The 27,650-nt window shown below is 51.8% G+C and overlaps 3 protein-coding genes across 5 annotated transcripts in view; 1 reads left to right on the top strand and 2 right to left on the bottom strand.

Moving 5' to 3' along the window:
• The window catches only part of Mast1 (microtubule associated serine/threonine kinase 1), a 37,762-nt gene extending 23,963 nt beyond the window's left edge, over nt 1-13,799 (top strand). For all 3 annotated transcript variants that reach the window (XM_026789173.1, XM_013353725.2, XM_005366981.2), the window contains 14 exons: nt 3,892-4,030; nt 4,133-4,265; nt 4,402-4,567; nt 4,647-4,748; nt 4,852-4,974; nt 6,576-6,685; nt 7,162-7,340; nt 7,418-7,665; nt 8,606-8,812; nt 9,018-9,247; nt 9,472-9,594; nt 9,682-9,818; nt 12,198-12,385; nt 12,463-13,799. In XM_026789173.1, the coding sequence (XP_026644974.1) occupies nt 3,892-4,030; nt 4,133-4,265; nt 4,402-4,567; nt 4,647-4,748; nt 4,852-4,974; nt 6,576-6,685; nt 7,162-7,340; nt 7,418-7,665; nt 8,606-8,812; nt 9,018-9,247; nt 9,472-9,594; nt 9,682-9,818; nt 12,198-12,385; nt 12,463-13,718 (3,341 nt within the window). In that variant the 3' untranslated portion in view covers nt 13,719-13,799. The remainder of the gene's footprint in view (nt 1-3,891; nt 4,031-4,132; nt 4,266-4,401; nt 4,568-4,646; nt 4,749-4,851; nt 4,975-6,575; nt 6,686-7,161; nt 7,341-7,417; nt 7,666-8,605; nt 8,813-9,017; nt 9,248-9,471; nt 9,595-9,681; nt 9,819-12,197; nt 12,386-12,462) is intronic.
• A 174-nt stretch (nt 13,800-13,973) lies between these two features.
• On the bottom strand, nt 13,974-17,232 carry Dnase2 (deoxyribonuclease 2, lysosomal). Its single transcript, XM_005366980.2, has 6 exons — nt 16,996-17,232; nt 16,689-16,869; nt 16,518-16,596; nt 15,924-16,088; nt 15,636-15,833; nt 13,974-14,925 (listed from the first exon to the last, which is right to left on the bottom strand). The coding sequence occupies exons 1-6, from the start codon at nt 17,088-17,090 to the stop codon at nt 14,579-14,581; spliced, it is 1,065 nt and encodes a 354-aa protein (XP_005367037.1). The 5' UTR covers nt 17,091-17,232; the 3' UTR covers nt 13,974-14,578.
• A 2,781-nt stretch (nt 17,233-20,013) lies between these two features.
• Nucleotides 20,014-22,878, bottom strand: Klf1 (Kruppel like factor 1). The gene is given in 4 exon segments (XM_005366979.2): nt 20,014-20,189; nt 21,324-22,143; nt 22,737-22,859; nt 22,861-22,878. Coding segments are annotated over 4 exon segments (1,137 nt in total).
• Between the last annotated feature and the right edge of the window lie 4,772 nt (nt 22,879-27,650).

Genomic DNA, 27,650 nt, shown 5'->3' with positions numbered 1-27,650 from the left:
AGCTAGGACTAGGGGTGCAGCATCCCCCAGCCTCCGGGTAGCTGGGACTAGGGGTGCAGCATCCCCCAGCCTCCGGGTAGCTAGGACTAGGGGTGTAGCATCCCCCAGCCTCCGGGTAGCTAGGACTAGGGGTGCAGCATCCCCCAGCCTCCGGGTAGCTGGGACTAGGGGTGCAGCATCCCCCAGCCTCCGGGTAGCTAGGACTAGGGGTGCAGCATCCCCCAGCCTCCAGGTAGCTGGGAGTAGAGGGGTGCAGCATCACCCATCACCCCTTTCACTTTCCACATGTTTGTCCCTCTATAATTCTGCTCTTTTGGGGGGGTTGTGCTCAGGCACACTCCTCATTGGGGGATTCTAGGCACTGACTCTCCCTCTGGGCCATGTCCACAGCCCTTCATAGGTAGAGAAAGTTCAAGGCCAGCTTCAGCTATGATTTAGTTAATAATAAATATTATTGTAAATAAAATACCATAAATAAATTAATTAAATAATTACAGTATTAACTAACTAAGCTCATACTTTACATCATCATTCTTGCTTTATATTTTACATTTATTTTCCATTTTTCTCTATTTCTGAGGTGTGTTGGAGTTTGAACCCGGGACCCTGTGTGTGTTTGGTTTCAGCCCCAGCCATTCATCTATCTTTTCCTATATTATGTAATAAAGAAATATATCAGCTCACTTGATGGAAAGGTCTGTGCTCCCTTTAGGAGTGGCCGTATCTTATCAAGCCACTGGCCATCACACAGCCCCACTTTCTCATGTGCACGTTCCCTCCTGATATACCCGACTGTAGCAAGGCTGCCTCCCAGCAGATTCCGTGCTATGGCCAATGTTCCTGCAAAAGAACATAAACCTCCTGCATATTGACCTAGGTACCCTGCCCTGAGTGGCAGCCCCCCTGTAAGAAAAAGGGAGAATGGCTATCAGGCAGACTGAAATACTGATATTCGAGGACGGATGTGGTTCAGTAGTAAAACATCCGTCTAGAAGCCACCATTAGGGGCTGGGAGTGTGACTCAGGAGTGGAGTGGTTGCTGAGCACGTGCAAGGCTCTGGGTCCCACCTGCATCCTGACTAATAACACTCCTGGGTGGAGGCCAGGAGCCTACATTTAAAAACCTCTGACCCGGAGTGGGTTTCCCTCCATTGGGCTTGTGCGGCCCTCCAGTTCTGCCTTCCCGCCTTCCTCCTAAGCAGCCACTCCTGCTCTTCTTCATTAAATGAAAGAACTGTCAGCTCTGAGTAACTTGCAGGTGACAGAGGTAATTCCCTTTTCCCAGAATGCCAACTGAGAAATACAGAGGGAACAGAGTGGGTGGAGCAGTCACCCTCCTGCTGCTGCTCTTCCTAGGGAAGGAAAGGCTCTGCCAGCTGGGAGGGCGGTGTCCCAGTCACTGATCTGGGTACCAGTGTGAGTGCTGGTTTGAGAAGTCATTCCAGAATGTGCTTCTCCTTCTCTTCCCTGCCCACCTTACCTCCAGTTTTTTGTGTTTTTGTATTCTGACAGGCTTCTTTTTTTCACTTTTTTAATTTTTATTTATTTACTTATTTATTTATTTTGGTTTTTCGAGACAGGGTTTCTCTGTGGTTTTGGAGCTGTCCTGGAACTAGCTCTTTCTATTTTTTTTAAAGATTTATTTATTTATTATGCATACAACATTCTGTCTCCATGTATGCCTGCACACCAGAAAAGAGCGCCAGATCTCATTACAGGTGGTTGTGAGCCACAATGTGGTTGCTGGGAATTGAACTCAGGACCTCTGGGAGAGCAGCCAGTGCTCTTAACCACTGAGCCATCTCTCCAGCCCCTTCACTTTTTTTAAAAATGTTTATTTATTTACTTATTTATTATGTATACAATGTTCTGTTTTGCTTGTATGCCTGCAGGCCAGAAGAGGGCACCAGACCTCATTACAGATGGCTGTGAGCCACCATGTGGTTGCTGGGAATTGAACTCAGAACCTTTGGAAGAGCAGTCAGTGCTCTTAACCGCTGAGCCATCTCTCCAGCTCCCCCCTTCACTTTTTCATTGATATTCATTGAGCTCTACATTTTTCTCTGCTCCCCTCCATGCCTCTCCCCTCCCCCTTCAACCCTCCCCCAAGGTCCCCATGCTCCCAATTTACTCAGGAGATCTTGTCTTTTTATACTTTCTACTTCCCATGTAGATTATATCTATGTAAGTCTCTCTTAGTGTCCGCATTGTTTAAATTCTCCGGGATTGTGGTTTGTAGGCTGGATTTCTTTGCTTTATGTTTAAAAACCACTTATGAGTGAGTACATGTGCTAATTGTCTTTCTGTGTCTGGGTTACCTCACTCAAAATGATGTTTTATAGCTCCATCCATTTTCTTGCAAAATTCAAGCTGTTGTTATTTTTTTCTGCTGTGTGGTACTCTATTGTGTAAATGTACCACATTTTCCTTATCCATTCTTCAATCGAGGGGCATTTAGGTTGTTTCCAGGTTCTGGCTATGACAAACAAAGCTGCTATGAACATAGTTGAGCACATGTCCTTGTGGCACGGTTGAACATCCTTTGGATATATACCCAAAAGTGGTATTACTGGGTCTTGAAGGTTGTTTCCTAATTTTCTTGGAAATCGCCACACTGACATCCAAAGGGGCTGTACCAGCTTGCATTCCCACCAGCAATGCAGAAGTGTTTCCTGTATCCCACAACCTCTCCAGCATAAGTTGTCATCAGTGTTTTTGATCTTGGCCATTCTTACAGGTGTAAGATGGAGTCTCAGAGTTGTTTTGATTTGCATTTCTCTGATGACTAAGGATGTTGAAGATTTCCATAAGTGTCTTTCAGCCATTTTAGATTCCTCTGTTGAGAGTTCTCTGTTTAGGTTTGTACTCTATTTTTTTTATTGGATTATGTGTTCTTTTGGTGTCCGATTTCTTGAGTTCTTTGTATATTTTGGAGATCAGACCTCTGTCTGATGTGGGGTTAGTGAAGATCTTTTCCCATTCTGTAGGCTGTCATTTTGTCTTATTGACCGTGTCCTTTGCTTTACAGAAGCTTTTCAGTTTCAGGAGGTCTCATTTATCAATTGTTTCTCTCAGTGTCTGTGCTGCTGGGGTTCTATTTAGGAAATGGTTCCCTGTGCCAATGTGTTCAAGTGTACTTCCCACTTTCTCTTCTATGAGGTTCAATGTGGCTGGCTTTATGTTGAGGCCTTTGATCCATTTGGACTTGAGTTTTGTGCATGGTGATAGATATGGGTCTATTTTCATTCTTCTACATGTTGATATCCAGTTATGCCAGCACCACTTGTTAAATATGCTTTACTTTTTCAATTTGATATTTTTTGCTTCTTTATCAAAGATCAGGTGTTCGAATATGTATGAATTGATATCCGGGTCTTCTATTCGGTTCCACTGGTCCTCCCGTCTGTTTTTATGCCAATACCAGGTTGTTTTCAGTACTGTAGCTCTGTAGGAGAGTTTTAAGTCAGGGATTGTGATGCTTCCAGAAGTTCTTTTATTGTACAGGACTTACCTCCAGTTTAATAAATATGGTTATATTTTTCTTACTATGAAAAAAAAAAAAACTCTGACCCTCAAGGTTCAATTCTCAAGAGTCGAGTCATGCTGTCTTTGATTCCAAACAAAAGTCACAATCATCAGCTTCCTGTCTGAGTCAGACATGAGTCAGAGTCCGTATGTAGAAAGTGGGCTGGTCATACCAATGCCAGAGGATGGCTAATAGCAGGAGGTGAGCCTAGGAGAGTGCAGCTCCTTCTGAGACTGGCTCCATCCCTAGACCTCAGTTTTCCCCTTCTGCAAATGGGTACAATGGAAGTAGAGACACGGTGCATGCTGTGTGTTTGGTTTTGGGTGCAGGGTGACCCCTCTTTGAATCCCTACCCTGACTCTCAGGTGGTGACTGTGCCACTCTCCTGAAGAACATTGGAGCGCTGCCTGTGGAGATGGCTCGGATGTATTTTGCAGAAACAGTTTTGGCCCTTGAGTACTTACACAATTATGGCATCGTGCACCGTGACCTCAAACCAGACAAGTGAGTCTTGACTTTATTCTAACCCTGTCCTGTTCCTTGGGAGACGCAGGGGTGAAGGGAAAGGACTCACTTTTGAAACCTGCTTATGTCCTGTGCCTGCAGCCTCCTCATCACCTCTATGGGTCATATCAAACTCACGGACTTTGGCCTCTCCAAGATGGGACTCATGAGTCTCACAACCAACTTATATGAAGGCCACATTGAGAAGGATGCCCGGGAGTTCCTGGACAAACAGGTGTGTGGCGGGCATGGGGGTCACCAAGGGTGGAGTGACCTGGAAGGACCTCGGGGGCCCAGGGCCTGGTGGGGGGCACAGCTCTCCCTTGAGGCCCCTTCTGTGGCCAGGGCACAGGCTGACCGCCTGCCCCCAGGTGTGTGGGACCCCAGAATACATCGCGCCCGAGGTCATTCTGCGCCAGGGCTACGGCAAGCCAGTGGACTGGTGGGCCATGGGGATCATTCTCTACGAGTTCCTGGTAGGCTGTGTGCCTTTCTTCGGAGATACCCCAGAAGAGCTCTTTGGACAGGTCATCAGTGGTACGTGCCTCCTAGGTGGGTAGGTGGGACTGTGAAAAGACGGGCAGGCTGGACCGCTCAACTTCCCTCCACTTTGCAGATGACATACTGTGGCCCGAAGGGGATGAGGCCCTGCCCACAGACGCCCAGCTCCTAATATCTAGCCTCTTGCAGACCAACCCCCTGGTCCGACTTGGGGCAGGTAAGAGGCCTTCTGCACAGTCGGCTGAGCCTGGGGTGGAAGGTGGCCTGAAGGGCTGGGTGGCAGGGTGGCCGGGCAGGCTGTCAGGGTCTCCTGCCCACAGGTGGGGCTTTTGAAGTGAAGCAGCACAGTTTCTTCCGAGACCTCGACTGGACGGGGCTGCTGCGGCAGAAGGCAGAATTCATTCCCCATCTAGAGTCAGAAGATGACACCAGCTACTTTGACAGTGAGTTGGCGGTAGGGAAAGGCACAAAGCCAGATCTGAGCAGAGAATGGGATCCAAGAGGGCTGGGACAGGGTCCATCTGAGGTGTGTCAGGATAAAAAGGCTGAAGCTGCTCCAGCCTTTCTGTGTCACAGAGAGTTCAGGGACAGCCTGGGCAACTTGGTGAGACCCCATTTTAAAATAGAAAGTGAATCTGGACATTGTGACAAATGTCTGTTATCCCAGCCCTTGGGAAGCCGGGCTACCTCGAGTTCAAGGTGATCCTCAACTACCTCTCAGGTTCAAGGCTACCTTGGCTACAGTAAACCGTTTTGAAGTTGGGCATGGTGGCATGCGGCTTTAATCTCAGCACTTGACAGGCAAATGTAGGTAGGTCTCTGTGAGTTCCAGGCTAGCCAGCCATGGCTACATAATGAGACCCTCTCAGAAGGGTAGTGGTGGGGCTGGAGAGATGGCTCAGCAGTTATTCCCAGCACCCAAATCACAGCCAGCTGTAACTTCAGCATCCATTTCTGACCGTCACGGGCACCAGGCATGGGTGTGGCGCCGTGACATACACGCAGGCAAAACACTCAGACACATTAAAACAAAGCAAAAGTGAGTAAAAGCTGGGAAGAAGGTTCAAGGGTTCAGAGTCCTTACTACCCGTGTGGAGGACACAGGTTCTGTTTCCAATATCCCATGCGGGAGGGTGGGGATTGGCGGAGGGCAGGGGATGCTCAGAAACATCTGTAACGGCAGATACCTGGGATCTGATGCCTCTAGCCTCCCCAGGAACCTACACCCAAATTCGAGTGCGCGTATGCAGGGGGGGGGGGGGGGGGCGTGCGCGCGCGCACACACACACACACTTTTTATTATTATTTTTTTTTTAAAACCTTATTTATTTATTTATTTTGTAAACAATATTCTTTCTGCGTGTATGCCTGAAGGCCAGAAGAGGGCACCAGACCTCATTACAGATGATTGTGAGCCACCATGTGGTTGCTGGGAATTGAAACTCAGGACCTTTGGAAGAGTAGTCAGCAGTGCTCTTAACCGCTGAGCCATCTCTCCAGCCCCCCATACTTTTTATTATTAAAAGAAGAAAAACAAAAAGAAAAGTGTCACTGAGGCAATGGTTAGGGACAAGGCTTAAGGGTAAAGTGTTTGCTTGCCTAGCATAGGAGAGAACTTCTGTTCAACCCCCAGGAAGGCAAAAAGAGAGACAAGATCCAAATTGCTTTTGGGGTGTGGCCTCCTGGGATTTGGCGCGGTCCACCTTAGGAGCAGTGCCTGAGCTAAGACGTGGGTAATGACTTTGGTAGGGGACAGGGGTTGAGCCTCAACGTGGGGGAGTTGTCAGGTTGGGGCCCTGGATGACAGGGCTAGGATCCAGAAGGGAGCAAGACTTGCAGTAGCGTGAGGTGGAGTCAGGGTGCAGGGTGCTGTAAACGCAGATCTGGTAGTTTGACCTCCCCCAGACTCGGGGAAAGGCAGAGAGATTTGGAGAATGGGTGCGGGGTGGGGGGAGGCGTCTGGGGGAGGAACCTGGAGCAAATTGGAAGGGGACATAGCGAGATCAAAGTCTGGCTGGGCTCTGAGGAGGCGGCGGTTCTCCAGCCCGCTCGGACAGGTATCACCATGTGAACTCCTACGACGAGGACGACACCACCGAGGAGGAGCCCGTGGAGATCCGCCAGTTCTCCTCCTGTTCTCCGCGTTTCAGCAAGGTGCGACAAGGCGGGCTGGGCTGGAAGGCCTGTGGGCACCAGGGTCGCAGGCACTCAGGGTTCTCAGTTTGGAAAGCTGCAGAAGGGGTGGGAGCTAGGGAGTGGAGAAACCTTGTTAGGGTGGAGGGTGGGGCTCTACGTGGCAAACCTTTGCCACTGGGCTGGCCTGAGGATGACCGCGGGGGCGGGGCAACGCCGTGCAAGGTCCAACCAGTACTGAGCAACTGGAGGGATGCCTGGCCCAGCCTGGTGCCCTACGGACAGGAGCTGTGGAAGGTAGAGAGCACAACGGTCAGGGAGCTGGACCAGGAGGGTCTAGAACAGGCAGGCTTGAGTTTGAGGGTTCTGGAGGGCAGAACTGCAGTGAATTGTAGAATTGAGCAGACGGCGCCCAGGGAGGACAGAGCGCGGTTGCAGAAAAACTGACTGGATGTCGCGGGAAGACGGACTCAGCATCTCCCACTCTTGGCTCTTAGGTGTACAGCAGTATGGAGCAGCTGTCGCAGCACGAGCCCAAGACCCCTGTATCAGCATCAGGCGCCAGCAAGCGGGATCCAAGCGCCAAGGGCCCAGAGGAGAAGGTGGCCGGAAAGCGGGAGGGACTGGGTGGCCTGACCCTGCGTGAGAAGACCTGGAGAGGGGGTTCCCCGGAGATGTAAGCAGGGCTATAGAGGGGCTCCAGGGCGGGGCCGAATGGGAGTGTCCCTTCTGATCTGGCCGCCCTCTGTGCAGTAAGCGCTTCTCAGCGTCTGAAGCCAGTTTCCTGGAGGGGGAGGCCAGCCCCCCGCTGGGAGCGCGCAGACGTTTCTCGGCGCTGCTGGAGCCCAGCCGCTTCAGTGCCCCTCAGGAGGACGAAGATGAGGCTCGACTCCGCAGGCCTCCTCGGCCCAGCTCCGATCCCTCTAGCTCACTGGATACGCGCCTCCCCAAAGAGGCAGCTCAAGGAGAGGGCATTTCTATTCCTGGAGACCCGGAGGCCTGTGAGTGCCTTCTCTAGTTCCCCAGGGACCATCTATTGAGTATCCAATGACTGTACATGGTACAGTGTATGCAAGATCCCACACACTGGACATGCACCTGCCTGAGGGTATTACCACTGAGAGAGCTTACCAGGGTAGGCGAGACTCAGTGGGGTTCCTGGGGCTATAGCTTAAGATCCAGAATTTAGGCCACACAACAAAACTACAGCTACAAAACAAAGCTACAGAGAAACCCTGTCTCCAACAACAACAGCAACAAGAAAAAAGCCGGGCAGTGGTGGTGCACGCCTTTAATCCCAGCACTGGGGAGGCAGAGGCAGGCGGGTCTCTGTGAGTTCGATGCCAGTCTGGTCTACAGAGCTAGTTCCAGGACAGGCTCCAAAGCTACAGAGAAACCCTGTCTCGAAAAACCAAACCACACCAAAACAAAAAACAAAAGAAAAAAGAAGTGTAGTTTGGAAGAGCTGGTAATTGTACCACTGAGGTGGGGATGAGGCGAGTGGGGGGTTGCTAGCTTAATTTCCTTTTATAAAGATCACTCGGGGGCTGGAAACATATAGTTCAGTGGTTAAGAGCACTTGCTGCTCTTTCAGAGAACTCAGGTCCAGTTCCCAGGATCTGAACTACAGGACCGCTCACAGCTGTTCACAGTTTCAGTTCCAGGGAGGCAGGTGATCTCTGTGAGTTCAAGGCCAGTCTGGTCTACACAGTGAGTTCTAGAATAGGCAGGGCTACAAACTGAGACCCTTTCTCAAAACAAACAGACAAATAAATAAAAACACTCACTATCCCAGGCTGTCATTCAGCCAAATGGAAGGCTGGTGCTGCTGTCCAGGGCCAGAGGTTGTACCACAGGGTCTGCGGCTGTTCTGTGCAGCATACGGAACAGGAAAAGTACGTGAAAAGCCCCTCACCTGATAGCTCTTGCTCTCTCTTGCAGCTGAGCGCTCACACTCAGGTGACCTGTGCCCACCCTCCAAGGATGGAGACCCATCAGGTCCCAGGGCCACCAATGACCTGGTTTTGCGAAGGGCCAGGCATCAGCAGCTGTCTGGAGATCTTGCTGTGGAGAAGCGACCTTCTCGAACTGGGGGCAAAGTTATCAAGTCAGCCTCGGCTACCGCCTTGTCCGTCATGATTCCTGCAGGTGAAGCTGGGCCCCACCCGCCAGGGAAGGGGCTCCCTGCAGTGGTGATTGGCAGGTGCACCTGCCCTGTCTCTGGCCCTTTGCTGTCAGGATGGAGCAATGAAGAACCTGCAATGGGGCTTTGACTTGGAAGGCGTGTACGACAGACACTGGGGTGGCACTGTGAGGTTTGTCCTGATCTCTCACCGTTGTTTTGTGTCTGCAGTGGACCCACACGGAGGCTCACCCCTTGCTAGTCCCATGTCCCCTCGATCTCTCTCCTCCAATCCATCGTCACGGGACTCTTCACCTAGCCGGGACTACTCACCCGCTGTCAGTGGACTCCGTTCCCCCATCACCATCCAACGCTCAGGCAAGAAATACGGGTTCACGCTGCGTGCCATTCGTGTTTACATGGGCGACTCAGATGTCTACAGTGTCCACCATATTGTGTGGGTGAGTCTCACGGGCTGGGGAATGGGGGGGACACAATGCTTAGGGTGAAGGGCAGGATAGTCTAGGTGAGATTTTGCTCTCTCTCTTAGTTCTCTAATCTCAATTTCTTTGTCCGTGCAATGGGGAGAATAATGCCTATTTCATAAAGAGCCAGAGCAAATAGTGTGGAGCTTTCTTCCTTTTCCACCCCTCAATCATGCCCCTGTGGGTTTTCCCACTTACAGCACGTGGAGGAAGGGGGTCCAGCACAAGAGGCGGGGCTCTGTGCTGGGGACCTCATCACGCACGTGAACGGTGAACCTGTGCACGGCATGGTGCATCCCGAGGTGGTGGAGCTGATCCTGAAGGTGAGTGGAAAGGAAAGGCGTCCACGGAGGGAGGGTGGAACAGGACCCAGCAGCCTCTAACCAATGGGTTTCCCTCCCTTCTCCCAGAGCGGCAACAAAGTAGCTGTGACCACCACACCCTTTGAAAACACCTCCATCCGCATTGGGCCTGCCAGGCGCAGCAGTTACAAGGCTAAAATGGCTCGTAGGAACAAGAGGCCTTCCGCTAAAGATGGCCAAGAGAGGTGGGCAGGACCATAAGTAGTTTATTCTGCTAACAATGGGTGATGCAGGAGATGCTAGGAACAGAAGGGAAAGTGCGGTGGGTAGGAAGGAAGGGAAGTAAAGACTGCCAATCAAACCCAGGCTGGGAAAGTAGGGGGGAGCCCGGGAAGGAAACTATTTAAAATAAAAGCATTGTGGATTAGCCCTTGATCAGGTTAGACCTGTTTCAACAGGATTTGAGAGGGGTTGAGACAAAAGATTACTACTGGCTGGGCAAGGTGGTACAGGCCTTTAATTCCAGCAGTCTCCAATTCCCAAGGTTCAAAGACAGTGTGGTGGCAGAGACGGGCTGATCTCTGAGTTCAAGGCTAGCCTGGTCTCGTTCAGGACGTATGCAGAGAGATGCTGTCTCCAAAACAAAACACAAACACTGGTTCCAGGATAGCTAGAACTGTTACACAGAGAAAGCCTGTATTGAAAAACGAAAACAAACAAACAAAACCCAAAACAGCAACAACAACAACAAGACTGAGCCACCTGGAATACAGTTAAGCAGACCATCTGGTGGGGGCACCCCTGTAATTCCAGCTCTTGGGAGGCTGAGGCAAGAGGACCTCTGGGTGTTTTGTTTTTGTTTTGTTTTGTTTTGTTTTGAGACAGGGTTTCTCTGTGGTTTTGGAGCCTGTCCTGGAACTAGCTCTGTAGACCAGGCTGGTCTCGAACTCACAGAGATCCGCCTGCCTCTGCCTCCCAAGTGCTGGGATTAAAGGCGTGCGCCACCACCGCCCGGCTAGGACCTCTGGATGTTAAAGGCCAGTTTGAGCCTATAGAGGACGGGAAGGAAAGAAAGGAAATACAATCCAGCATTATTCAGTGATGGAAGTATCACGACAAATGCATCTTTACGTCCTCACTTCCAGGATTTCCTCCCGGGAATATCAGCTCACCTGGGAGGTCACTAGGCCAGATAGTCATGTAGGACTAACACGGTGTGCGATTTGCAAATGTGGTTATATTATGGGGCATGGCTGTAAGTTCTTCTCTTATACATCGGAAGGGCTAAGGGAAAGGGCGGGACCGGGAGTACTGGGGTGTGTGTGTGTGTGTGTGTGTGTGTGTGCGCGTGTGTGTGTGTGTGCGTGTGCGTGTGTACGCACACACATGTGCTTGCCCTGTGGATTGAACCCAGGTCTTCATTCCACAGAGTCACCTCCCCAGATCCAAGAGAAAAGTTTGTTTATTTAAATTTTTAAAAAATATTTATTTATTTATTATGTATACAATGTTCTCTCTGCGTGAATGCCTGCAGGCCAGAAGAGGGCACCAGGTTGTAAGCCACCATGTGGTTGCTGGGAACCGAACTCAGGACCTTTGGAAGAGCAGGCAATGCTCTTGACCGCTGAGCCATCTCTCCAGCCCCTGTTTATTTAAATTTTAAAAGGATTTATTTTAATTATGCATAGTGTGTGTCTGTGAATATGAGTGTATATGAATATGAGTGAGTATGTTTTGGCCTGTGGAGGCCAAAGCAGGGCATGGGTCGGATTCCCCTGGAAGCTGGGGTGACAGGCATTCTGAGCTAGCTGTCCAAAAGAGGCGCCCAGGTTCTCTGCAAGGGCAATATACCCTCTTAACCACTGAGCCATCGCTCCAGCCCCAAGAGAACAGTTTTGCTTTGTTTTAGATTTTGTTTCCTTGCATCAACGTTTTGATTGCTTCTGTTGATGTGTATCACGTGTGTCCCTGGTGCCTAAGGAGGCCAGAAGAGGGTGCCAGACTCTCTGGAACGAGAGTTCCAGGTGGTTATCAGATGCCATGTGGGTGCTGGGATTCCGACCCTGGTCCTCTGGAAAAACAGCCACTGTTCTTAACTGCTGAGTCATCTCTCCAGCTACAAAGAGAACAGTTTTGACAGCTGGCCGCAGTGGCACACACCTTTAATCCCAGTGCGCAAGAGGCAGGCAGATCTCTGTGAGTTGGAAGCCAGCCTAATTTGCATAGTTTCAGGACAGTCAGAACTATATAGTAACCCTGTCTAAGAAAGAGGTGGGGGGAGCAGTTTTGATTAGTAAATTTAGTCAGGACCAAAGTGAGGATTTCAGTGAAGGAAGCAAACCAATCGGGTAAGAGAGTTGAGTGCGAAGGGGCGTGACTAAAATATGTGGGCGGGCCCAGAAGAGGCCGAGTTTGTTTGGGATTTCTGGCTTGGATTGCAAGTGGCCAGAAAAGAGTAGCCATGACCAACCAGGATCGAGCCAAGAGTTCTGCTTCGATAGATGGGATGTAGGGAAAGGGGAAAGCTAGGAAGGGGTAGGCAGTTACTGGGCTGCAATCCAGAAGAGTGAAAACCCAGAGTTCCAGAGTTAAGGAGAGCTGACCCTTTGGTATTAATCCCCCAGCAAGAAGCGCAGCTCCCTCTTCCGGAAGATCACAAAACAGTCAAACCTGCTGCACACTAGCAGATCGCTGTCCTCACTGAACCGGTCCTTGTCGTCCAGCGATAGTCTTCCCGGTTCGCCCACGCACGGACTACCAGCACGCTCGCCCACGCACAGCTATCGCTCCACGCCTGACTCCGCGTACCTAGGTAGGTTCTGCGCCTGCGCGGGGTAGGGGACGGGGCACTGCAGTGCTCAGCTGGCTTGCACCTTCTCTGGCCTGCAGGCGCCTCATCACAGAGTAGCTCCCCAGCTTCCAGCACGCCTAACTCCCCCGCGTCATCGGCGTCGCACCACATCCGGCCCAGCACCCTGCACGGGCTTTCACCGAAGCTACACCGTCAGTACCGCTCTGCACGCTGTAAATCGGCCGGCAACATCCCGCTGTCACCACTGGCGCACACGCCATCCCCGACGCAGGCGTCGCCGCCGCCGCTGCCAGGCCACACGGTGGGCAGCTCGCACACCACGCAGAGCTTCCCCGCCAAATTGCACTCCTCACCGCCTGTTGTGCGCCCGCGCCCCAAGAGTGCAGAGCCTCCGCGCTCGCCGCTGCTCAAGCGGGTGCAGTCAGCGGAGAAGCTGGGGGCTTCGCTGGGCTCAGACAAGAAAGGCGCACTGCGCAAACACAGCCTCGAAGTGGGTCACCCGGATTTCCGCAAGGACTTCCACGGTGAGCTGGCGCTACATAGCCTCGCCGAGTCCGATGGTGAGACGCCTCCCATCGAGGGTCCTGGAACGACCCGGCAGGTCGCCGTGCGACGCCTGGGCCGCCAGGAATCGCCCCTGAGTTTGGGCACGGACCCGTTGCTACCGGAGGGTGCCCCGAGGCCGATGGCGTCAAGCAAAGAGGAGTCCCCTGGAGGTGCAGAGGCTTGCACCCCGCCTCGCGCGACAACCCCCGGGAGCCGGACCCTGGAGCGTGACTCGGGCTGCACGAGGCACCAGAGCGTGCAGACTGAGGATGGCCCAGGTGGGGTGGCCAGGGCCTTGGCCAAGGCGGCGCTAAGCCCGGTGCAGGAACATGAGACAGGCCGGCGCTGTAGCTCTGGCGAGGCAGGCCCACCTCCGGTGCCCATTGTTGTAGAGCCTGCCCGGCCAGGGGTCAAGACCCAGACAGCTCAGCCTCTGGGCACAGACTCCAAGGGATTGAAAGAACCTGTAGCCCTGGTGCCTCTAGTGCCTGAAGCGCCAAGGGGCCGGGAGCGCTGGGTGCTCGAGGAGGTGGAAGAGCGGACCACACTAAGCGGACCTCGCTCCAAGCCCGCTTCCCCTAAGCTCTCTCCGGACCCCCAGACTCCAGCCCTAGTCCCAACAAAGAATGTGTCCCGCAGTGCAGCTCCTCCAATCCCACCTGCTTCCCTTGTGGTCCCAGGCGCCAAGCCTGAAACAGGGTTGAACTCCCGGTGTCCTGCTGAAGCCGTGACTTCCGCAGGCCTGACCAAAACTGGGGCACCCAGCCCCACACCTCTAGGCCCATAGCGGAGCAGGCCTTTGGCCCTGTGCTGTACAGATGCCTGTATACATATGTACACATATAAATAAAGTGCCCGTGCTGCCTGAGCTTTCCGGGGTTCACTTTCCTCTCGGGACAAGGAGTGGCTCCTGTGCTTGGTAGAAGTGGGAAGGTAGTCAGCTGAGCCTTCCTGAGTCCCATCCAATGCCAGTTCCTCACATGAAAACAGCTTGGGGCAGACCTAGGAAGTGGTGGTCCCACCACTGTGTCCTAGGGTCCGTCTGAAGAGAAAGGTAACAGCCTCATGTACAGAATTCCTTTTATTACAGCGTCTAGAGAATGAGTTGCGATGCCCATATTACAATCAGTAGACAGTCAAAGAGGTTAAGGCACTATCAAGTATCCAGTTAGGAAGAGGCTGGCCTGGTATTCAGACTCATAGTGGAGTTCAGCAGTACGGTGATTGTGTAGCATGTGGCAAGCTAAAAAACAACCCCCCAAATAAATTCAAGTCCAAACTAGTCCCTTCCAGTTAGGAAGAGGCTGGACTGGTATTCAGACTCATAGGGCAGAGGGTGGAGTTCAGCAGTACAGTGATTGTGTAGGTGCATATGTACCGTGTGGCAGGCTCCAGGGTTCAACCCACCAAAACCAACCCCCCAAACAAATTCAAGTCCAAACTAGTCCCTTTTTTGCGGGGTGGGGGTTTCAAGACACACTCTCTCTGTGTAGCTCTGGATGTCCTGGAACTCACATTGTAGACCAGGCTGGCCTCGAACTCAGAGATCTGCCTGCCTCTACCTTCTCAGTGCTGGGATTAAAGGTGAGTGCCACCATGCCCAGCTAGTCCCTGACTCTTTTAGTCTTTGCTCCGTTGGGCTCTTGGTCAGCTGTTCTCTTCACAGGGCTTGCAGGCCTTCACCAGGGACTGGAAGGCCTTCCAAAAGGAAGGCAGTTGGGTACACAGTGTGCCCCCACCTCGGTGCATCTCCCCGTTGTTCCTGTTCATGTCACCCACACAGGCCCAAGGCCCTTGAGGGGCCACACACCATTTGGAGTGATCTTCTGTGGCCCTGAAGGTTGGTCCAGATGGGCCAGAGAAGCCCGTCTGATCCACGTCAAGAATCTGGTGCGTCCCAGAGCAGTTGGAAAGCAGGGTGCCTCGAGAATTTGGCCAGAATTGGACCTGTAGGTCGCTGTTGAGGGCTGCTGCCAACCAGCCAGAGTACAGGTCTGCAGGCAAAGGAAGGGGGAGGGCCGCTGTTAGAGTCATTAGGCCAGCATCTTTCTAGGAGCTCAACTGCCTAATTCTGGAGTGACATGAACCTAAATAGCCCTTACCAACAAGCCAGGTCACATCTGCAATCCTAACGTTCTGAAAATTGGAACAAGAGAATCTCAGGTGGTCTAGCCTGCAATGTACGGTGAAACCTTACCTCAAAAACAAAAGGATAGGCTGGGCATGGTGGCCCAAACCTTTAAAATCATCCCTCAGGAGGCAGAAGCAGGTGGGTCTCTTGTGTGTTCCAGACTAGTCAGGGATATACATTGAGACCCTATCTCCAAAACAAAAACAAAAACAAAACAAAACAAGAACAAGGTAGTCCTTACCAAAGGACCTACACTATTTCACAACCCACTTAGGGAAAGCATCAATATTCTAAATTTTCAGATGAGCAAACAGGCTTGGGTCATATCATAAACCGCACATCCAGAACCAACACTTGAACCTAGGTCTGCTGGCCGATCTCGAGCTCCTATCTCAGCCGCCATGGTGCTGGGATTACAGATATGTGCCGTCTGCCCAGCTGGCCTGTTGAATGTTTACTACTCAGGCTGCTACTGTAATATGACTCGCAGAGACACTGGCTCTAAATGTGCCCTGCCCTCAGGCTTGCGGCTGTCAAAGAAAGTGCTCTTTACCCCTCAACACCAGGACTCACCATCTCCAAATTTCCCAGCCTTGGCAAAGCTCTGGAAGGTGGCCCCAGCTTGTGACGTGAGTGTCGCACTATTGTTCCAGGGCTCATGGAGGACATGGTAACCCTTGATCACCTTCTGTAGGTCAGGTAATTTCTCGGCAAAGATGCCTTCCAGCTTGTGGTCATAGACCAGGGGATAGGTATAGGTTAGCTGCCTGCCTGGAAGACAAGGGAAGGCCACGGGAAAAAACGTGAGACTGGTTACACCAAGTAGTTTGAGAATTACCACACCTCAACGATTCCACTCACCAATCTCGAGAAACTGGGAGAAGGGGAAGGACACGCAGAGTAGGGTCTGGCCATAGGTTTGAGCGTTAGGAGGCCAGCTGTAGGCACCAGAGGACACAGGGGGTGGGAAGCGCGGCACACTGTGGATCAGCCAGAAGCCCCCTTCTTGGTCCAGGAGCACAACACCTAAAGCACAAGAAGGAGGTCAGAGAAGCTGCTGGAAGTAGACCCCTTGAGCCAGCTCATCTGCAACCAGGTACACGGTCTCGGAGGGCTGGAGTCTTAGGAACAGACAGGAAACTCCGGTCAACGGTTGGATGGGGCAGATCCCTCCACCCACCCTTTATGTAGGTCACAGATTAGTTTGGGTAAATTTACAAGAAATTCAGGGGGGCTGGAGAGATGGCTCTGTGGTTAAGAGTGCTGACTGCTCTTCCAGAGGACCCAGGTTCAATTCCTACCACCCACATGGCAGTTAACAGCTGTCTGTAACTCCAAGATCTGACACCCTCAGATAGACATACATGCAGGCAAAACACCAATGCAAATAAAATATAAATAAATAAATAAGAAAGAAATTCAGGGCGGCTCCAGGACCACCAGTCTAAGCCTCACCCTTTGTATGACCACGGCTGGAAGAGTCCGGAGCTGAGCTGGGATTAGGAGGCTGGTCGTTGTAGAGTAGGAAGGCCAGCTGGAAGAATGCAGAGAGACCACGTAACTATCCCCCTTCCCCGTGGGACCCGCCACAGTAATCCAGCCCCGGTTCCCACAGCACTCGGTCACCTGGCTGGAGTTGCCTCGGTACAACGGCAGCAGGCTGCGGCCCACGGCTCCCTCCGAGTTGTTGATGTACCCCACACCGTCGCGCCAACCATCGGAGCTCTGATCCATGTATTTGTACTTCAAACCCTTCCATGAACTATCCCCAGACCCGCTGTCCGCTGGCAGCTTGTATACCACGAACCTGGAGGGCAGGGAAGACAGGCGGGGGAATGAAGAGATCTGAGATTGAAAAGCGCCTCAATCCCAATGCCTGCGCCGGTGCCCACGCAGCCTGAGGGGACAGTCGGGCAGGCAGCTCCTTGCTCACCAGTCCACAGGCTGCCCGGAGTCTCCATAGCAGCTCAGGGCTTCGGCAGGGACCCACAGCAGCGCGGCCAGCAACAGCGAGCTCGGCGCTGCCATGAGGCGGCAGCGGCGGAATCTGTGGAAAGACCCAGGACCGCCGGGTCACGGGGTCCAGACTCACTTCCCCCTAAAGCCCGCTGAGACCTGGGTGGGGGTTTCGCAAGGGTGAAGGCGACGCCCGCAAGGCCCCGAGCACCGAGGCGGGGCTTCCTCTGGCGAGGTCCCTCCCACGGACCCCGCCCCCTCCAGGCCCCACCCCGCCCTCCAGTTTCTGGCGACTCAGCCCCGGGTAGGCGCCACCCTTGGACACACCCCGCCCTTAGGCATTGTCTGTCACATGATTCTTCTTAGGCTCTCCAATTTCTGATTTTTTTTTTTTTACTCCATTACCGCTCTATAACGCAGGCACATTTTGGAGAAGGTATTTTTTGCCAGCATGTATGTATGTCTGTGTATCATTTGGATGCCTAAGCAGACCCTATTTTTCTTTCCCTTTATTTTTATGGTTTTAATTTTTTTATGGTTTTAATTTTTATTTATGAATTTTTATTTATGGTTTGTTTGAGACAGGCTCTCACTATGTAGCCCTGGCTGACCGGGAGCTTACAGAGATCTGCCTCTGAAAAACTGTTTTAAAAGTATGCACCAAATACCCTGTTGTTTTTTTTTTCCTGACAGTTTTCTGGTTCCTTTTCTGACCTCTTAACACCGTGGTTGACCCTTGCATTCCTGATCTTCCTGCCTCTACCACCCAAGAGCTCAAATCACAGAGTCGCTCAGCCACATTGTATATATGTGGAAGCCAGGACAATTTGTGGGAGTTTCCCCTTCCACCTTATGGGGCTTGGGGAATCGAGCTTGACAGCAGAAACCTTTACAGGCTGAGTCTTCTTATTGGTTATTATTTTTTTGAGACAGGGTCTCATTGTAAGCTCAGGCTGGCCTGGAACTCTCAACCCTTGCTCAGCCTCCTGAGTGAGGGCTGAGGTTATAAATATGAGCCATTCTTCCAACTTCTTAAATATCAGCTATGTGCATCTGCTTGTGCCCTCGAGAGTTTTGCATACCATGTTCAGGGTTGGCAGATGTCCAGAGGTGTTAGACCTCAGGAGCTGGACTTACAGGTAGTCATAAGCAGTCTTTGGGTGCTGGGTATGAATTCAGGGCCCCTAAAAGAGCAGTAGGTGCTTGTGACCACCGAGGCATCTCTCCACCCTTGCCCCTTTCACTCTGTAGCCAAGAGTAACTTCTAACTTACAACCTCCCTGTCTCACCTTCACGAGTGCTGAGATTCCCAGTGTGAATGAGTCACCACACCCAGCTGGCTCACCCTTGCTTACTTAGACACTTTGCTTGCTTTGTTTGTTTGGTTTTTTTGAGACAGGATCAAGACAGGGTTTCTCTGTGTGGCTCTGGCTGTCCTGCCTGGCCACTCTGTAGACCAGGATGGCCTTGAACTCACAAAGATCCGCCTGCCTCTACCTCCGAGTATTGGGATTGAGGTGTGCTCCACCATACCCGGTTTGGTGCATTGCCTTCTGCATCCTCTCTCTGTCTGTTCTGCAAGTTTTCTGGCCCTCCTTGTGACACTGACCAGGAGTCACTTTGGGTTGTGGTGAGGCAGGAATACAGGGACTGTTGAGCACTCTGCCATAGCCTGTAGCACCATAGCCCTGGCTGGTCTGGAACTCACTACAGCTGAAGAAATCCACCTGCCTCCTGAATGCTCGGCCTAAAGGCCTGCAGCACCATGCTTCTCCCCCTTTCCCCCACCTTTTTTTAAATACAGAGTCTCTATATTATGTAGCCCTGGTTGTCCTAGAACTCACTCTGTAGACCAGACTGGCCTCCAACTCAGAGATTCACCCAGCTCTGCCTCCCAAGTACTGGGTTTAAAGGCATGTACCTCTGTGTCCAGTTTTTTGCTTTTGTTTTTGTTTTTGAGACCTGAAGACAAAACAAAGTGAGTAAACAACAAGATCTCTGAGCTCAAGGTCAGCCTGGTCTTCAGAGTGAGTTCCAGCCAGAGCTACACAGAGAAACCCTGTGTCAGAAAGAGAGACAGACAGAAAGACATAGCACTCAGGAGGCAGAGACAGGATGATAGGATGATCTCTATGAGTTTGATGCCAACTTGGTCTGCAGAGTTTCAGGCCAACTAGGGCTACATAGTAAGATCATATCTTAAGAAAAAAGGGAGGGCTGGAGAGATGGCTCAAGTGGTTAAGAGCATTGCCTGCTCTTCCAAAGGTCCTGAGTTCAATTCCCAGCAACCACATGGTGGCTCACAACCATCTGTAATGAGGTCTGGTGCCCTCTTCTGGCCTGCAGATATACACACAGACAGAATATTGTATACATAATAAATAAGTATTAAAAAAAAAAGAAAAAGAAAAAAGGGAGGTGGGGAGGAGGCAGATGACAGTTGTCCATGTCCCTGGGTTGACAACAGGTGATCTTGATGGAGAAAGGCTATGAAGATTGCACTGCTGAGGTGGGGGAGGGTTATCAGAAGCGAATGTGTTTTAGACGATGTAGGAGGTGTGTGTACAGAAGTCTCTCACCTGCTGGGGGCTCAATGCTCCTAATTTCCAGGCCCATGTTACACTGAGGCTGACACCGGTTTTATACAGGAGAATTTAATAATACCAACGACAATCGCAGCTGAAAGACCGCATGAAGGCCCCTTCTAGACTCTGGGAACTCTCACCCCACTCCACAAGACTCAGGGTCACTCCTGCACTGGTAAGGGTCCATCTGAGTTTATTTATTGGTGGTCTGTCTTGCTGGGTCTGTGGGGCCATCAGATGGTTCTGTGTGGCTCCCCGGGGACGTGTGAGGATTCTGTTGAAGGCTCCTTTGCATTGTCTACGGGTCAGTTCTTGATCTGGGTAGGTCTGTAGGGCTATAAGTCCAATATTGGCCCATCCTTTGGAAGACCACCCTTGGATCCACTCTTGGGTCTGTGCAGGACTGGAGCTCAGAGATGACGCTTCATATGCAAAGCTAAGTGGTCAGAGCGCGAAAAGGCACGTGGGCAGAGTCCACAGCAGAAGGGTCGCTGGCCAGTGTGCTTCCGGTAGTGGCGCGTCAGTTCGTCAGAGCGAGCGAACCTCCAGCCGCAGCCATCCCAAGAGCAGGCATAAGGCTTCTCTCCTGAAGGATGGGGAGTTGTGAGTACCAAGGTCCAAACATCCAGCTCTGATTTGCATATTTTATGAGGTGGAGTCAGGTCTTAGGTTTATTCATCTAGCCCGCACAGTTTAAAGAAGGGCGCACAGCTGCCCTCTATGAGCCTGGCCCTTTCCTGGATCTGCAGCTGCGATCCTGGGGTTTTCTCTTTTCCAGTCATCTATCCCACTTCCTTTTAGTCCCCTGCCTGAGACCTTAAGTGGCTGCACCTTCGTTCTTTGTTCTCAGTGTTCCAGCTATCTCAGGCACTGGCAGAGCCTCCCGCTGATGTCCAGTCACGGCCCTGTCTCCAGTGATTCCCCTCTTCCCATAGACACCTGGCGCGTGGGCCTGCCGTGCTCGGGAGGCCCACAGCTGTCTTGCACTCCTGGTATGACTTGATTTCTCTTCCTATCCTGTCTTCCAGCATTTTCTTCTCTTTTTTTCCAGCCCGCCTTATGTCCGGATCCCAGACGCTTCCAACCGGAGCGTGCACGTGAATATCGGCCATACCCTGAGTTCTGGTATTTCCAAGCTTGTACCCTCCCCCGGGTCGCCCCTCTAGTTCCTTCCCTCTGGCTGCTCTCATCCTGCATTCTGCTCCTCCGTCCATCTCTAAAGCAGGTCTTACACATCAGCTTCTAACCCTGAAGTCCCCAAAATGTTCCCCAGGTCCTCTGTTTACACCCATTTACTTATCTGTCTATTTATTTATTTATTTTTGAGATAGGATTTCACTATGAACCCCTGGCTTCTGGAATTCGCTATAATAGACACTTTTTTTTTAAATTCTTTTTTTTTTTGTTTTGTTTTTTTTGTTTTTTCGAGACAGGGTTTCTCTGTGGTTTTGGAGCCTGTCCTGGAACTAGCTCTTGTAGACCAGGCTGGTCTCGAACTCACAGAGATCCGCCTGCCTCTGCCTCCCGAGTGCTAGGATTAAAGGCGTGCGCCACCACCGCCTGGCGCCCCTATAAGACTTTAGCCAAGAGTCTCAGGATCCCATTTCAGGGCTCTAGCTCTGGGGTCGCCTTTAGCCACGCCTCTACCCACCCTCCGGCCCCACCCTTCGCTCCGCTTCCGGCTCCCGGCTCCGCCCCCACCGCTCGGCCCCGCCCTTACCTGTGTGCGTGCGCAGGTGCGCCTTCAAATGCGAGCTTTTGGTGTAGCTCTTTCCGCAGCCCTGGTGCCCGCAGGTGTGTGCCGCTTGCCTCTTTCGTGCCAAAGCTCGCCGGCTGCGCTTGGGCGGCGCGGCTCCCGGGGTCAAGCCTGCGTCTCCCGCGAGCGCGGTGGCCCCGAGTTCTGTGCCCACAGCGCCGGGCCCCAGACAATTCAGGAAGGAAGGGGGCGCGGCGGGGCCGGCAGAAGGCGCCGTGAGCCCGCGAAGGAGCTGAAAATGCCCTTGGTACTGTGGCGCGGGGTACAGCGCAGGGTACCCTGACAGCAGCCCGTAGGGGGCGCTGGGAGCCGTGGGCACCCCGAGCCCGGTCCGCGGGAAGAAACTGCCTGCCGAGCCCGCTCGCGAATCGGAGAATGCAGGCTGCGCCTTGGGCACAGATCCCGGGGCCAGGTCAGGGACCACGAAGGGCTCAGGGGCTGGGGCTCGCGGGGCGGAGTGCGCCCAGCCCGTGTGCTCCTCGGAGCCTAAAGACCCGGCCACCAACCCTGGGCCACCTGCATAGCCGCCCAGAGCCTCGGGCGGCGCGTACTGTGCCACCGGAGCCCCGTTGGGCACCAGAGCACAGGTCCGGGGAGTGCCTGGCGGCTCGGGACCTGGGAAGTTGGTAAGAAAAAGATCCGGATCCCAGGCACAGGTCACGTCCCTCTCATCTTCCTCGTCCTCTCCGGGAGGGGGCTGCGATTTCAGACTCACGTGAAGGGATGGTCCCGTGAGTTCCGGGGGACCCGGGCCCAAATCCTGTGTCTCGTCGGGGCGCCACCACTGCGGGAGGGAGCGCACTGCTTGAATGGTGGGCACCCAGTACCTGGCCCTGATGCAGTCCCGGCTGGAAACACCGTTGGGGCAGGTTGGTCGAGGGGTTTGCGTGCCTATCGCTTCCCCCACACTGTTCCCCTAACCCCCATCTCAGCTCCAGACAAGTCCATTAGGTCTGGCTAGAGACAGATAAGACACTTACCGAGAACAGCATTCAGGATGGGGGAAGGGGTCGCAGAGTTCAAAAATGGGAGGCTAAGGGGCAGACTTGACTCTTTCCCCCAGCCCTAACCTGCCTTTTCACATCTCCCAACAAGGGTTACATCTCAAAGCCTGGGAATCCCAGGAAACCTTTATCTGGGACTTTGTCTGAGGCTAGCCTCTTAAGGTGGTGAGCTCAGAACTCAGCTTCCTGTTACAGAAACAGGCCTCACCTTGCTCTCAGATCCTTAGAACAGTACCCCAAGCCAGGCTCACCCTCCCCCCCCCCCAAGAAAAAACCCTGGACAGAGAAAGATACTAAAGTAAGATAGAAGCCCGACCCCCAAGTGCTATGCCCTAGGTCACAGCAAGACCACTTGGCCCCCCATTGGCCCCACCTTGAGGAAGTCCTCTTGGGTGTCCAGGAACTGGCCCAGCGTGGCCAGTGTACTGATGGAGGACAAGGCAGTCTCAGCTGCTGCCATGACTGGCTGATGTCCACCCTGGGCCTCAGGCCTACGTCTCCCTCTTCTGCCTCATGAGCTATAAGGTTTGGAGGGCTCCTTTCTGTCCTCGTCTGATTGGCTGTCTTCCCTGATAAGACACAGGCAAGGCAGGAGGGTGGTAGCGGTATGTGTGTTACTTTCAAGGGAACAGAGACCTCACCTTGGCCTGCTTGGGAACGGGTCCCTGAAAACCAATTCTGTATGTAAACTAAGTCAGAAGTCAAGGGATTGGGGCTCCAAAGTTTTGGGGTTCAGGTAAGGGCCTGATTCCCACTTACCCTCCCCACCTCCCCCAGAGAAATGAGAGGCCTCCCGGGTCTGGGCACAAGTTTCCTTGGAAAAGGGATAGACCAGGAAGGATGGATTTCTTGGGAAAGGACTTTGGGACCCTTTGACCTCCAACTGGGTTACTGTACCCCTCTCTATCCTCCCCCAACAAACAGCACCAATGGTGGTGCTAATGGCGGGACTTGGCACCAGCTCTCTTTCAAGCATTATCAGACAAACCAGATGTTTTAAGCTGCTATCAGGTAGGGGGCCCAGAACAGCCATAGCTCTATCCCTCCTTGAGCAGAAGGGCTGGGGGTTGGGGCCACAAATTATCTTGACTTTGAATTGCCTGAGTTGTGTTGGGGTCTGAGCCATTTAGCAAGAGGGAGCCCTTCAAATCAGTCCAAGCTTGGAGACTGAAGACCTTCACTGGAAACTCTATGGAGCTGACAGGAATGCTATAAACCCTGCAGTGTGGGTCCTCTGGGTGGGATAGGGCCATGAGATGGAAGCACAGACAGTGAGCCATTCAAGAGACCCCAACCCTGACTGGGCCCAGCCCCCATGGTAAAGAGCCTGCAATTCTCATCCTCCATTCTGGTGCCACGGGAGTCAGGAAGGGAAATGGAGTGTCACTTATACGGTCACACATGCACCGTCCTTGCTTGGTATCCACAGGGAACATCAGATCCACTATAGAAAATGGCACCTAGCCAGGCATGGTGGTGTACGCCTTTAATCCAGCACTCGGGATGCAGAGGCAGGCTGATCTATGTGAGTTTGAAACCATCCTGGTCTACAGAGCTAGTACTAGACAGCCAAGGCTACACAAAGAAACCCCCCAATAATAACAAATAAAAACAAGCATGTGCACTGAGTCTACACACACCCATTTATAGGCTTTAGTAATATTGTTTTTTGAAAGAGGCTTCACGTGTCCCAAGATCTCTCTGTTGTGGTACCTGATACTTGGTGCATAACATCTATCATCATCCTCACACTTGGGCCTTGTGACATTCCTTCAGAGGGAGAGAACTCTGCCATCGGTGCGCAGTCTGGGGTGGATAGTACGTGTTCACGTCTCAGGAAGAGTTCACGTAACAAGGCTCACTGTGTAGCTAGGCTGGCCTAGAACTCGTGATCTCCCTGAGCCCCGACTGCCCATTTACATGGGTAAGTGCCGCTGCACCCTGCTTTCCCATATACCTGTGAGTCACCTGCAGACTAATTACACTACCTAATGCACTGTAAGTGTTAGATAAATAGATAAGTGTTGTTGTGTTGCTGTTGGTTTGGCCTAGCAATTTGGGAATCAGTCAGGTGAGCCTGCAGACAGAATTCATAATGACAGTGGTGGTTGGTGAGGTAGCCACACAGCTATGCAGTTCCACTTAAGCTCTGGTCACACCAAGCAGACTCGTGAGAATTCTCAAATGTGATGTCTCTACAATTATTAAAGTCGCACCTTCCCATTAAACACAGAGATGGATAGCCTCAGATACAAAAATAAACATGAGAGATAGCCTCAGATACAAAAATAAACATGAGGGATAGCCTCAGATACAAAAATAAACATGAGGGTTTCAGATATGGCTCAGTTAATAGAGTGGTTGCCAGCTGTGGAATATTCTTTTACACTGTAAATATATGTCCCTGTGATTGGTTTATTTAATTTAATTTATTTATTTATTTGAGAAAGGGTTTCTCTGTGTAGCTTTGGAGCCTGTCCTAGAACTTGCTTTGTCTGTAGATCAGTCTGGCCTCATACTCAGAGATTCACCTGTCTCTGCCTCCTGAGTGCTGAGAATAAAGGTGTGTACCGTCACCACCTAGCATGATTTTTTTTTTTTATTAAAGAAAATGCTGGGGGGAAAAAGGGCGGAGTATGGAGTTGCCAGCAGACACAGAGAGAAGCAAGATGGGCATACTGTAATGAGAAAAGGTATCAAGCAACATAGCAAAGCATAGATAAAAATATGGGTTAACATAAATATAAAAATTAGCTAATAATGAGCCTGTGCTATTGGCCAGACATTTATAATTAATATTAAGCCTCTGTATTGATTTGGGAGCTGCTGGCAACATAGAATCTTCCACCTATAGCTGGCAAATGAAGCCCTGGGTTCTATCCTCAGTACTGAATAAATTGAGCAAGTAATCCTAGCACACAGGAGATGGCTGCAGGAGATTCAGAAGTTCAAGGTCATCCCCAGCTACATAATGAGTTCAAGGCTAGCCTGGAATATATGAGACTCTTTCTCAAAAACAAACAATGAGCCAGCCATTCCCCCTCCAGGTCTATATCCCAGAGAGTCAATAACAAGTCTTCAAGCAAACGCTCATGCACCAACATTCACAGCAGCACCAAAAGGAAGAGATGGTCTGAATGTCCGTGGACAGGCGGGTGGTGCAGAAGAATGCTCCCCGGTACAGGGAGGAGTGTACAGCACAGAATGAAATGTTGATGCATAAAGCTGGGCAGTCCTTGCTGAGCAAGCATAAAAACCTAACTTTAGGCCAGTGGTGGTGGTGCACGCCTTTCATCCCAGCACTCAGGAGGCAGAGGCAGGTGGATCTGAGTTTGAGGTCAGCCTGGTCTACAGAGTGAATTCCAGGACAGCCAGGGCCACACAGAAAAACCCTGTCTCAATACCCCCCCCCACACACAAAAAAACCCACACAAAAAAACAACAACAAAAAACAAAACCCTAAGTCTTGACACTGGCCTTTAAGGTGTACTGTGGGAGCCCACAGTTTTGAATCCGTTCCATCTTGATTAAAGGTCAGAGAGTTCAAACCTATTCTTGCTCCTCAAGGCCAAATAGCAGGATCTTTGGCCAAAGGTGTAGCTACTGGATGCTTTGCTCCTCAAAGGCCAGACAATAAGATTTGACTCAGGGTGTGGTTACAGGTGTTTTTGAGTTATAAGGAGGTAATTATACGTTCTTCTTGCTTGTTCCTTGTGTTATGGTAAGGAAGTCTTTTGCCCTCCCCTTTTGATTGGGGTATATAAAGATTGTGAGTAATACTTGAGGCGGTTGCAGGACTCAAGCCCTCCCAACTCTGTTCTTTTGTCTAGTCTATTTCTTCCCTCGGTCCTCATCCCCTTTCCAGGCATGTACAGGGTGACCAATCCTGACATTGTAACGTGGAAGAGAGGAAAGCCCTGTAAACAAAAAATACCAAATGCTAGTCAAGGCCGTTCAACCAGCTTCAGTGACTGCCCAGGCTCCCTTATGTTCTAAAGTCCAAGGATCACTGGGTCCCTTCTTCAAATGTGGTGAGGAGGGTCACTGGGCCCAGCCTTACCTTACCCCCCCACCCTGCAGGTCACCCCGACCATGTTCAAAGTGCCGCCAAGAGGGGCATTGACTGTTGATTGCCCCGGTGTCCCTCGCAGCATGGGGACATCAGATTGGGCTCCCTGGGCCTGACCACTGCCGGCTCCAACTGGGAGCTCCAGGCAGTCATTATGATATCAGGACAGATCATTTCCTTCCTCCTGGACACTGGGGTCACTTACTCGGTCCTGACAGTTTGGGGACTCACCTCTCCTCATTTCCCTATTGTTGGGGTAAGAGGACGGAGGACAGGCTCATAAACCTCACCAGGCCCCATCACCCCACTGCGTTTTCAGGGACGTCCCTCTCACTCACTCTTCCCTGGCAGTGCCAACCTGTCCTGTCCCATTACTGGGGATCTATTTCCTTTGCTCCCTCCAGCTGCCTGACCTCAAGCTCATCGACAGCCCTGCTCCTCCTCCTAGCCACCCAACCTACTGGTTCCAACACTACTTCCACACTCTACTTCCTTTGCCAGCTTTCTAGGTAGACCCCCAAGTCTGGGATACCCAAGAACCTTCTGTTGACAAACACCATTTCCCCATCATCAGCCAATTACAGGGACCTACCTGGTACATTACCCAAGTCCAGTACCCATTCTCCACCCAGAGCCTCAGGGACCTTAGGCTTAGCATCTCTAACCTCCTAGGAAAGAAGCTACTTCATCCCCTATCTCCCCACGTCAGCATCCCTATACTTGCAGCTAAAAAGCCCAATGGTGCCCTCTGCCTGGTTCCAGATCTCCAGCTCACCAACTCCTCTACAGTGGTCCCTCTCCATCCTGTCTGTAGCTAACCCTCACACACTCCACTTGTCCCTCAGAGACCTCCTGTTTCTTAGACCTGAACCTCAAGGATGAATTTTTCTCTCTCCCTCTTGACACCCAGTCACAAAACATCTTTGCCTTCACCTGAACTGACCCTGACACCCAACTGTCTACCAAACTCACCTTGACTATCCTACCCCAGGAGTCTGAGACAGCCCACACATCTTTGACCAGGCCCTGGCCTCTGATCTATTCTTTTTTTTTAAAGATTTATTTATTTATTATGTATACAACATTCTGCCTCGATATATGCCTGCACGCCAGAGGAGGGCGCCAGATCTCATTACAGATGGTTGTGAGCCACCATGTGGTTGCTGGGAATTGAACTCAGGACCTCTGGAAGAGCAGTCGGTGATGCTCAGAGTCTGA

The sequence above is a fragment of the Microtus ochrogaster genome, unplaced genomic scaffold (assembly GCF_000317375.1).
Source record: "Microtus ochrogaster isolate Prairie Vole_2 unplaced genomic scaffold, MicOch1.0 UNK15, whole genome shotgun sequence".
Lineage (NCBI taxonomy): Eukaryota > Metazoa > Chordata > Mammalia > Rodentia > Cricetidae > Microtus > Microtus ochrogaster.
The sequence above is the reverse complement of the archived record's forward strand: the minus strand, read 5'-3'. Positions and strand labels throughout refer to the sequence as shown.